At 44.3% G+C, this 12,353-nt stretch overlaps 1 protein-coding gene across 8 annotated transcripts; it reads right to left on the bottom strand.

The window, feature by feature from the left end:
* On the bottom strand, positions 538 to 11,909 carry LOC8085566 (ADP,ATP carrier protein ER-ANT1). 8 transcript variants are annotated; one of them, XM_021459839.1, is made up of 7 exons: positions 7,026 to 7,529; positions 6,771 to 6,929; positions 6,256 to 6,638; positions 4,442 to 4,810; positions 4,270 to 4,347; positions 3,123 to 4,136; positions 538 to 1,025 (listed from the first exon to the last, which is right to left on the bottom strand). In XM_021459839.1, exons 3-6 carry the CDS (start codon positions 6,559 to 6,561, stop codon positions 4,050 to 4,052), a joined length of 840 nt encoding a protein of 279 aa, XP_021315514.1. In that variant the 5' UTR covers positions 6,562 to 6,638; positions 6,771 to 6,929; positions 7,026 to 7,529; the 3' UTR covers positions 538 to 1,025; positions 3,123 to 4,049. The 8 variants fall into 8 exon arrangements, with proteins under 8 accessions (XP_021315514.1, XP_021315510.1, XP_021315512.1 ...); XM_021459835.1 differs by adding an exon at positions 1,514 to 2,361 and having other exon boundaries at positions 3,123 to 4,347; positions 7,026 to 7,521; XM_021459837.1 differs by adding an exon at positions 1,514 to 2,074 and having other exon boundaries at positions 3,123 to 4,347; positions 7,026 to 7,521.

The raw sequence follows: 12,353 nt of genomic DNA, 5'->3' as shown, positions 1-12,353 counted from the left end.
ACACCTAATAATTTTAAGAGAAACATATATTCTAAAAAATACCTTAAGTATTACTAATAACAAGCATGTCCTGGTGTTGCAACAGAACATATAGTTTGATGTATAGTCATTTAGAGCTCAAATCTTTGTTGAATTTATCTGTTGGGCTTGAGCCAACTTTATTTCAAACAAATCATAAGGCCTGATGCTTCTTTTTTTAAAAAAAAAACTCTGAACATAGGTACCACATAGATTGTTAAGTGTAATAAAAGATTAATTGAAGAGAAATCGATTGTAGATTAGCTAAGCTTAAATAAGTGACTACCATATGTATCAATTTAGGTTCCAAAAGGCTCAGCCACAGTTACCTCCAAGCAGCAGCAGCAGCAGCACCACCACCATAAATAAAAAACAAAAGGAAAAAAAAATCCCCCTCGTTTCTGTTTTTGATCTAACAATGAACCAATACACAAATAATATGCATGCACATGTGATGGTTCACTTACAATAATGGCTAATGAGCACAATAAATATCCTCCCAAGGCCCAAGCACTAAACTCTTTGAATGCATCTTAATTTTGTTTCACCGTCATATGAAGCAATTAACAGTACTGGTACTGAACCATCAGGACAGCAACAGTAACAAGAGTATGAAGTAACAGGCATACAAGTAATGATTGCAGAATGAAATAACGACAGGAGTTCCTTGCCATTGATACGATTACAACCTTATAAGCAACACACAAGGTTATATGTATCATCTCTAAAATTATATGAAAGCTCACAACTAAGGACACCAGCGGGAGAGGGGGTGGGGGGGGGGGTGGGGGGGGGAGAGAGCTAGCCAAAAAACAATGGTGGCGCACTATAGTAAATATATTTTTGTCTAAAGGGAAAGTGTATTGTCAAAACAAGACAAGCAACAATTCACCATTGAAAGTTTGATTTACCCGGTGCCTGTGTACCACCTAGAAGCAACATTCAGGTACATTTGTCATGATTCAGGCCAGAAGTAGTTGGGAAGCTTACATGTATTTAACTCCTCACTGCAGGGGAAACCTTAAATGTTACTGTAATATCCATTATCGATAAAAAGCATAAGGAAAGAAACATTTAAGAGGTATAAAAGTGACAGGCATTGTTCTGCAAAGAACATGACATGAAGCAGGAACATATGATACATGCTATTAAAAGATCCATTACTATCAAAATGCATAGGAAACAAACACTAAGAGGTGTGTTGAGTGAAAAAGATTGTCCTACAAAGAAGACTTTTCAGACCATATAACAAAACCGCTGTGGGACAACAATCAACATAAATTTGTTTGTACATATGCATGATGTTGTGGTAACCGTGTACTCTGGTCAAGCAGTTAAATCTTAGGTGTAGCTGGTGCGGAGCAATGCTGCTGATTGAGGACTATGAAAGAGGGATGTAACAATTAACAATATTGAATATAAATTTTAAGGCTCTCTTATGCTGATCGCCGTGACTCATGAGGAATCAGCTAACAATCTTCAATTGCACACACACCTCTTATGTCATGAGCGGCCAACTGCATTCCCACCAAATCAAGATAATATACAAGTACTTATTGGATCTAATTCACTGCAGAGAGGGAAGAATACGATTCAACAAAGAAATTCCAAGCAGGAACATATGATACATGCTATTAAAAGATCCATTACTATCAAAATGCATAGGAAACAAACACTAAGAGGTGTGTTGAGTGAAAAAGATTGTCCTACAAAGAAGACTTTTCAGACCATATAACAAAACCGCTGTGGGACAACAATCAACACAAATTTGTTTGTACATATGCATGATGTTGTGGTAACCGTGTACTCTGGTCAAGCAGTTAAATCTTAGGTGTAGCTGGTGCGGAGCAATGCTGCTGATTGAGGACTATGAAAGAGGGATGTAACAATTAACAATATTGAATATAAATTTTAAGGCTCTCTTATGCTGATCACCGTGACTCATGAGGAATCAGCTAACAATCTTCAATTGCACACACACCTCTTATGTCATGAGCGGCCAACTGCATTCCCACCAAATCAAGATAATATACAAGTACTTATTGGATCTAATTCACTGCAGAGAGGGAAGAATACGATTCAACAAAGAAATTCCAAGTGTACTATTGACATCCCACCTTTTTCTCTTAACTATAATTTAAATTTCACATTGATAGGGTACAGTTGCCCCAATGACCAAAGAGACACCAACATTAGCATCAACATGTAGTCACGTTTCATGAATCAGATCTTGAATCTTTCTCACAAAAAAAAAAAAATTCATGCATCACTCAAAGAGTTGACTGTGTATACATGTTTCAAGGTCCATGTTTGATAATGCTGACATTGAGTAGAGTTACAGGACTGCAGGAAACAGAAGCACATATATATTTAATTGTGTCCGATAACACAGCTAGAACAATTGTCTAATAAAGATAGCTGCCATATAGTACAACTGCATAACCTGCATAAGTTGGAGGATTGTTCTTTTCACAGAAATTTGATGCCTTTCAAGTAAGGTGCATAAAAACATATGATCCAAAGTCTGGTCTTTCTTATGTCATCAATAAAAATAAGTATGCCTTAAAAACTTGGCATAGTTTAGTTTCATCTATGAAGATTCACTATATTGTAGTGCAATGCAGATATGAAGTGTATTGTGTATATATAACTATATAAAGAGGACCACTCCATAAACACGTGAGTACATGACCAGTCAGATTACCATCCCAAGCTATTGCGATTTCCAAATTCCAAGTATTAGTTTTAAGAATTTTGCTTTCAGGATGCACATAGCATTCATGGAAATTAGAGGATGGAGGAACCAGCCAGACAATACTTGAAGAGTTGTGACATTGTTTTTCTTTTCTGTGATATAATGGAATTGTGAGAAATCGGGCCATAACAAGCATGTCGGTGCAGGAAGTAGAAGTTCTTGAAGGAAACATTCTGGTGCTGCAATATCTATGCATAGTATCGATTGCTAGTTAATTTTATGAGCAGAGCATTCAATTAACACTTGACATCAAATTCATAAGGAGGTTGGCAGGAAGAGAAGACAATGCATCAAGGCGAACCAAGCAATGACTCTACAGTCTACACAGGGAAAAGGAAGGAGACCGTACCTGGGTGGGAAGTAGCGGATGACACTGGCCTGGTTGAAGGTGCACCCTCCTTGCGGAGGATGTGGGTGAATGTGTCGTGATGCCATTGTATGAGTAGGTGAAGGTCACCAGCCACAATATCTTATCCTAGTTCTCGTCTTCAGGAGCAGCAGCTTGACACATTCTGCTGGCATGGCCCCCATCTTGGCCACCATGGTGACCGCACCTCCCATGGAGAAGTCCATCACCAGACTTGACAGTGAGCTCACACGGCTCATCAGCCTCCCTTCCTTTCAGTTGTTCAGTGCTGCCAGTGCGGTGGAAATTACTCAGCTCCCCGGCAATGATCAGAATCGGAGACAGATGGGGATTAGAGGCTCCTTTACTCCTCTTTTCAGTGATGGACAGATTATTGGATGCGAAATCCACTTGAATCCTGTCTCTTTGGAAAAAGATCTGACGCCCCTGCAAAAATGTCATGTGCATTTGTACATGACACGCTCATGATGTTAGCGGAAATCCAAATCTGGAACTGAAGAACCTTCCTCAAGAGTCAAGAGATCCATCTCTTTTTCCTTAGAAAAATAGTTTGGTCATGACCTACTGAAGGATTTGGATTTACATTTCACATTGATAGGATACTATTGGACCCAAATGATCGAAGAAACACCAACATGTACATGTATTCATACTTGAAGGATTAGATCTACACATTAAATATAATATTCAGCACTCTCTGTTTACAAGAGCTATCTTTTGTTGCAATGACTCCATCTCCTTCCTTGTGAGATTCATCTCCAGGAAAACTTTTCCTTTGTCTTTCCCCAATAATTTTTGTGAACTTCTTCAGGCTCAGGGGTTCTTGCTTGTGCACCGCATTTGAATGATGACTTCAACCAAGGAGCTGAATATATTCATATCCATGTGCACATCATTTCAATGCCCCTTTCATCTTGCGCTCAAAATTGTGACCATGCCGGCTTGCCAACTGTTGGAGTTGATCATACCCAGAAAGAACTCCAGCTCCCGCCAGCCCTGAAAGAATATTTGCACCAACACCTCTGAATAATGTGAAGAACCCTTCGTTTGAAACTATCAGTTTTACTGCATGGAAACCGTTCTTGTATTTAAATGGTTGTCCTGAAGTCAACATCATTCTACGACGGACCGTGTCAAATGGATAGGCACATGCCCCAGAGAATGTAGTTATTGCCCAACCCAAGGCAAAACTGGCGAAGAAGTTCCCCTGAATAGCAACAAAAACAGAAGTTAAGGGTGACATATAGAACTTAGCAGGAAACTCCTGTGATAGTCATACAACTTCATGAGACTGTCAGTACCTCCAATGGGCCTACTAGAACTAGAGGCTTCATGCTATCATAGATACCAAAATATAGACCACGGTACAAGGTGATTCCCATAATAGACACACTGAAACCTCGATATAGTCCAGACATGCCATCAGTTGCAAGTGTCTTCTTGTAAACATCCAGCAACCCCCTGTACTGGCGTTTGGTTCCCCGTGATTCAATTGCATCAGTAGCTAGCCTTGTCCTCGCATAATCTAGATGGTATAGCAGCAACGATGTTGTAGCTCCTGCAGCACTTCCAGAGGCTACATTTCCAGCTAACCACTTCCACTGTCCGTCTTTCTCCCTGTCATAGCCAAAGAAGCTTTTGAAGTAGCCCCTGGATGCAAAGTTAAAAGCCTGCACAATGGAAGTTTCATTTAGGTGCTTTTTTGTCATGAAGGGAAAAACATATTCATTTTCTGGCCTCAGCATCTTTAGAAGAGGCCTCAGTTCACACCTAATACAGAGTTTAGCTTGCCCTACCTCACACTCAACTCTATGTGCAAAACACATAATAAGTGACAAGCTCAAATTTTTTGACAAAGTATAAATATGAATGGCCACTCACGGGACACAAAGAACTATATCACCACCGCCTCCAGGGTGCGACACACATAGATAATGCAACATTAAGCACAGTTAGACAAACTATAGGGAACAGCAGCACATGCTCATTTAACTGTCCGATAACACAGCTCAGATAATTGGCTGTAAAGATAGCTGCCATATAGTTCAACCACATGACCTGCATAAGGTTGGAGGATTGCTCTTTTCACAGAAATTATAAGCCTATGTAGTAAAATGCATAAAAACCTATAGATGCAAATGTTGAGCCTGGTCTTTTTTATGTCATCACTAAAACTAAGTATGACTTAAAACTTGGCATACTTTTTTTTCTGAACACACACAAGAGCTGTGTATCATTATATTAAGAATTGAGAAAGAAATAAAGGAAAAGAGCCCTTACAAACACACCCCCACACTCTCCTTAAACAGGCCTGGTATTTTCATTTATGAAGATTCACTATATAAAAGTGCAGTGCAGATGTGAATCACTGAATTGTATTTATAGAGAAAGCACTCCTTGTACCCATAAGCGGTCATATTAAGGCCTGTTTAGTTCACCCCAAAATCCAAAAACTTTTCAAGAATTCCCCATCACATCGAATCTTGTGGCACATGCATGGAGCATTAAATATAGATAAAAAAAATAACTAATTGTACACTTTGCCAGTATTTTGCGAGACGAATCTTTTGAGCCTAGTTAGTCCATGGTTGGACAATAATTGCTAAATACAAAAGGAAGTGCTACAGTGTCAAAATCCAAAACCTTTTGGATCTAAACCAGGCCTTACCAAGCATTTCTGTTTCCTAGTAGTATTAGTTTCAAAAAACTGTGTTAGCAAAATGCACACAGGATTCTTTGCGACGACAGGATGGAGGATACTGTCCAGTCAACACCTTTAGAATGGTTGTTTTTCTCTTTTCTGCGATGGAAAGGAATTGTGAACAATGGATTGGAGGCCGTAACAAACATGTGGGTTCAGGAAGTCTGAGTTCCCGAAGGAAAAAGATTTCTGGATTTCTAGCTCTGTAATTTCTGCACTCAGGAACCAATAATCCATGCACAGCATTGATTGCTAATTAATTTTGTGAGTAGAGCATTCGATTAGTCGGTGTCAAATTCATAAGCAGCTTGGCAGTAAGAGAAGGCAATGCAAATATGCAATGGAGGCGCATCAAGCAATGGTATCTACTACTAGTATGTGTACCAAGGAAAAGGAACAAAAACAGAGACGGACCTGGGTGGGGAAGTAGCGGATGACGTTGGCCTGGTTGCCGCGCCAGAGCGCGGCGGCGCCCTCCTCATGGAGGACGCGGGCGAAGGCGTCGGCGATGCCCTTGTAGGGGCGCGTGAGGGTGCCCCGGCGCAGCATCTCTGACTGGTTCTGGAGCAGCAGCTTCACGCGCTCGACCGGCGCGGCCCCCGTCTTGGCCACCACGGCAGCCGCACCGCCCATGGCGAAGTCCGCCGCCACGCTCGCCGCCGACGTCGCAGGCGTCAGCGGCCTCTCCTGCTTTCGCTCGTCGGGCGGCGCGGCGGCCATCACTCGATGGCGGCGGTTGCCGGTTGGTGGCTTGGTGGGAAGAGACGGATTTGTTTTCCGCCTCGATCAAGATCAATCTGACGTGGAAAGAGACGCCAAATCAATCAGACGCACTTGAAAAAAAAAACTTCGGTAATGCATCTCGAGAAGCAAGAGATGAGGTGTCACGGGGACAAATTACGGGGATAAATCTATATATATAGCTATACCTCTATATAGAGAGGGAAAATTTCAGTCTGCCTTTTTCTGTCCGCTCGCCCTGTCAGCCTTTCGTCGCCCAATGCCATCCACTTCAATCGGTTGCGGAGAGGAAAAAGAGAATAGAATCTTTTCTAGGGTTCCCCATGCAAAATCTCCTATTCTATACCCTAATAATAAATTGCCAAAATAATTTCAGTAATCCACGATGTTTCTGTCCGCCCAGGCAATCACGTGGAGAAAGTAAAAATCAAAACCTGGAATACCTGCTGGTGCTGGGTTCGCCTCTGGTCTGCCCCGTGCGCCATACCTGCTCGTCTCTGCACCCGGCTGGGTGCGCCGGCGGACGGCCGCCGGCCCCTTCTGGGCGCGCACGCGCTGTAGCAGCGGGTGGTGGCGAGGGCGCGAGGCTGCGGGTGCTGGCGGCGCCGGCTGTCAGGAGCTGCTGCAGGGCGCGCCGGGCGACGCCCCCCTACTAGACGCGGGCAGCAACCAGGGCCAACGCGCAGAGGACGAATCACTGAGAGGTGGTCGTCGGCGTCGGGTGGGGATGCTGGAGGCCGGACGCGGGGTACCAAGCTGGGGTCGTGTGTGTGTGTGTGTGTGAGAGAGAGAGAGAGAGGGCATCCTGCTCCTGCGTGGCTGTGAGCACTGCCGGCGCCGTCGGGTAGGTCTTCGTCCTGATCGTGCAATCTGGGACTATGATGGGCTGCATGGGCTTATTTGGGCCAGGCTTGAACCTGCCCAATTTTGTTGAACTGGCCTAGCCTCTTTTTTATGTATATTATATCTATATCTATATCTATATCTATATCTATATCTATATCTATATCTATATTCTTTCCCTAATACTTAATCACCAAAATTTCAGTCTGTCCCCAAAAATCTGTCTGCCTCCCCCTCCGTCCGCCTTTGTTCCGGATGAAGAGGAAAACAAAATAAAAAAATTTTCAGGGTTCCCAATGCAAAATCTTATGTACACATCAAATAAGAAAACTATAAGGGCCTAGGTGCAAAACCTCCTCCGCCTCCGTCCGGAACGGCATCCGGAACGAGTGCAACCGTTACCCCCCTAAGTATTGACTTGTGTCTAACCTAGACCCCCAACTACAAAACCAGGTAACCTATACTCTAAAATTTGGAAAACAGGGCAACGAACCCCTGAGGCGGTTTGGAGGGCGGTTTTGGTGACGTGGCAGCCAGCGTGTCAGCAGTATGACATGGTGGCGCGGGCGATGCCGTCCAGAGGTGGCTAGCAGGTGGGCCCACATGTCAGGCAACCCCTCAAATACTCCGCATCCTCCCCTGTTTCTCTTCACTGCAGCATCCGACGAGCTCAACTCCGCTACTCCGGAACCCAAAATCCGCAACCTTCTCTCCATCCCTCTCTGTGTAGATTCCCCTTCCTTGGAGCACGCAAGAACCCCCACCCCGCGTAGCCGCGGCCATGTCCATCCCGTGGCTCCTCATCGCCGTCCTCTTCGCCACGCTGGCGGCGGCGGCGGCCACTCCAGCCCACGCGGTCGGCGCCGGGACCTGCGCGGTGGAGAAGTTCTCGGACAACCGCGTGTTCGCAGCGTGCGCGGACCTGTCCCGCCTCGGCGCGTCGCTGCACTAGTCCTATGACGTCATCGTCCTCGCACCACCCAGACTCCTCCTCAGCGTCCTCTACCCCGCGCGCCGGGGTCGCCAACGGCAACGGCGGCAACCACCACCACCACCACCCGCCGCCTCTGCCCCCGACGCCCGCACCACCCCGGTCGCTCCACCCGCGCAAGCGTAGGCGGCGCACGGGGGCCCGCAGGTGCGCCTCATGTGCAGCTTCGACGGCCGCATCCTGCCCCGCTCAGGGGACCGCCAGCTGCGCTACGTCGGCAGGGTGACCCGCACTGTGTCCTTCCCGCACGCCGCGGCCTCCTTCGCCGCCCTCGTCGCCGCGCTCGCGCCAAGGCTGCGCCCGCGCTCTTCGCGTCGGGGGCGCCCAGGCCGTCGCTCAAGTACCAGCTGCCCTAGGACGCCCTCGACTCGCTCATCTCCGTCGCTCAAGTACCAGCTGCCTGCTAGCCACCTCTGGACGGCATCGCCTACGCCACCGTGTCATACCGCTGACACGCTGGCTGCCACGTCACCAAAACCGCCCTCCCAAACCGCCCCAGGGGGTTCGTTGCCCTTTTTCCAAATTTTAGAGTGTAGGTTACCTGGTTTTGTAGTTGAGGGCCTAGACACAGGTCAATACTTCAGGGGGTAAGTAGACTTTTTTCTTTTAGAAAATGGTGAATGAAATCTTGGCAAGAAAGAAAGAAAAGAGAAGGCTGGCTAAATGGGCCTGCTTATTTGGACTCGGCTGGATCTGGCCCACTGTTTGGATTCCTCTGCCTCTTTCTGTCTCTCGAAAAAGGGGCCAGCCCGGCCTGCTCCTTCCACAGTCAAGTGTGAGCCCAGCCCGGGACTGGAAGGGTGAAACTAATGGAAAGAGGAAAAAGTCCATTTTACATTTATGAACTATCTCGGCAATATTTTCAAAATATTAAAATTATTCAAACTACCTTCCTATCATGGTTTGAGGTGGTTTTGAAGATGGTTTTGTCCTTTTTAGCTAAAGAATCCAACAAATGCTTGGTAAGATTTTCAAACCATAGAAAATGCCTCTAAGTTTCTAAAAACATGAAAAAATCCTAAATATACTTCCTATTTACAAAGGAAGTCGTTTAGGACAGGACATGATCTCCAAATCTAGCTTTGACTTATTGTTTTATAGAAATATCAGAAAGTGGTATATGTATATTTTTATGAAAGTATTTCTCAAGACAAAATCTATTCATATGATTTTCACATTTCAAACTCAACAACTTAAAAGTTATTCATTATGTATATTCTCAATGCTTGACTCAAACCTTGTCCAAAATGACTTTTTTTATGAGTACGGAAGGAGTATATATTACGATAGAGCACACTAAAATATCTTATAAATGTTTCAAAACAATATATTAAATTCTAAAAAATGTCCAAAAATATATAAAAAAATCCATAAGACTCTAAATGAAGGTAGAATGAACTTTTTCCATGAAAAGAAAGACTGAAGCTAGGTTAGCTTTGGTGCAGTGCAGTGCAGCGAAATCAGTAGCAGGTCAGAATTTTGCCGTTTTGTCAATTTAAACATTGGGTTCCTCTCATTTGCCAGCAATAGCCACTTCGATTTTGTTCCCCGTTCCCCATTTTTAATTCAATTCTTTTGCACTTACCCTTGTGCCATCGTATGACCATGTGAATTGACCATCTTACCCCTTAGTCTTTAAAAAGTGCCGGAACCTGGAGTCCTGGACGGCAGCTCCTTTCTGTCTCACGCTGAAACAATAAGCATAGACACTTAGACAGCAAGCTCGCCTTCTATTAGTTCTCTCCTCTTCCAATGAGGGGTAAAAAAAATGAACAGGTGAATGCTGACGACTGATGGGTTTCCACTTCACTTCTAGAACCAAAATGAGCTTCGCTTCACCCAGCAAGCGCTAAGTGCATTAAGGCCTTGTTTGCCAAAAACTAATAAAAACTTCCCCGTCACATCAAATCTTGTGACACATATATAAAACATTAAATATAGATAAAAAATAACTAATTACACAGTTTGTCTATAATTTGCAAGATGAATCTTTTGAACCAAGTTAGTCCATGATGGGACAATAATTATCAAATACAAATAAAAGTGCTACAGTATCCAGATCTAAAAAGTTTTTGGATCTAAACAAGGCCTAAAGTTCCTTCAGGCTCTCTAGATCCAAAATGCCATTGAAATTCGGCGAAGAAGGAAAGTTTGTTTGCAAATTCAAGTTGGCAAATGTAACATACAATACCAGCCATGCATCGCCCCTCATATGTTCCAACAGCATTTGTGTGACCAAAGCTAAATACTTTCAGCATCACGCGTTGCATGTTCCAGCAGCATACATGTGACCAAAAGTGCCAGGTTCAGCAGCATATGTGTAATGCGACCACAAATGCACAATCGAGCAACATTTTTATCAGCTTATCAAATGCTAAACACTAATAAGTTTAGAATCAAATCGAGTTTCAGATATCATGCACATTACAAACTGTAACCTAACCATGTGCTTCTCAATTTTTTAGTTCAATGCTAGCATACCCATCCAAGACCTAATATGCACTCAAAAAAGTAGTTGTGAATGCATAAACATACTACACAGTTCCTAATCTTCTACTGCATTTGGGCTACAAACCAACTAGCCTTCCACTGGTTCTCACAGTGATTGTAATAAAATTCTACAGATTATAAAGGGCACATACACATGCACATTAAAAAAAACATTCACGAAATTCCATGAGTCAAGTTCTGACTTCAATAGTTGTAAGACTCTAGTTCTACTTCCAAGTCATCAAGTTTATTTGAAGAGAAACAACATAGGACATAAGACGCTATATAAAAACCACTTTGGACACTCTGGACATACATGGTAACAGGTTTATTTATGGTGATTTTCCAGCTTTTATTTGAGAAGGTCAACATCTATGGTAAAATCCCAGAACATTAGTACCGTTCCCACGCTTCGACATGACAATGCCTATGAAGTAGCCCCTAGTATCCTCCTAGAAACAGCAGCGGAACAAAAATCAACTGCGCAGAGTACCAGAGATTTCAGTGAGCTATTTTGGAACACCAGCAGTGCCAAATCGGTAAAAATTCGAACTCGGTTCCTTACGCAGATCCTCACTCCCCCTCAGTGACACACATGAACCAAGCGCAACAATGAGACCCGATCGCAACAATTCACCACGGCCGCAACCACACAACAGACCAACCACGGCGTCTAATCCGAGTGCCAACAAATCCAGCGCGAAATCCGCGCAACCCGGATCGAACCAGCTACCGCATGTAGCCCCCCCCCACCCCCACCCCCCCATCCGCGGATCCGAAACCCAATTCCCAGCGAGCAAGCGAGGCCGCGTCGTGGGGAAGCGGAGCGCTCACCTCGGACGGCGCCGGCGCGCGACACCTTCACCGGCCCCCGCGAGCCCTGTCGCGCCTCCCCCGCGCGAGGTTTTCTTCTGCCCCCCTCTCTCCTCCTCTTCGTTAGGAGAGAGAGACGGGTTGAGATTTTTGGGGAGGCCGTACGAAACGGAGGGCTTCGGTGGGGTGGTGTGGTGGGGTGGCCTGGTGGGCAGTATGGCTGGCTCAGGAGGAAATATGCCGAACCCGGTTTTTTTTGTGTCTACATGCTCAACAGGCACTATCCTAGCCATCCAACTCAACCTCGAAATGTACAACTACAGTGACAACTTCTTTGCTATCTTCTTCGTGTATATTGTATTTATGTACGTATACATTACCTGTACTACTTCAGAAGTAGGCCATGAAAAGAGCTAAGAAGCAGAAGTCGGCCTTGTTTACTTAAAAAAAATTGCAAAATATAAACAGTACAATTTTCGTTTGTGTTTGACAAATATTATCCAATTATAAACTAAATAGCCAAAAAGATTTGTAATGCATTTGCTGAGGAATGTGAAAGTTTTTGCAAAATATTTTAGAAACTAAACAAGCCCGTGGTTAGAGAAACCGAAAACTGATGTAGTGTGCATGTCGT

The sequence above is a fragment of the Sorghum bicolor genome, chromosome 4 (assembly GCF_000003195.3).
Source record: "Sorghum bicolor cultivar BTx623 chromosome 4, Sorghum_bicolor_NCBIv3, whole genome shotgun sequence".
NCBI classification, from domain to species: domain Eukaryota; kingdom Viridiplantae; phylum Streptophyta; class Magnoliopsida; order Poales; family Poaceae; genus Sorghum; species Sorghum bicolor.
The sequence above is the reverse complement of the archived record's forward strand: the minus strand, read 5'-3'. Positions and strand labels throughout refer to the sequence as shown.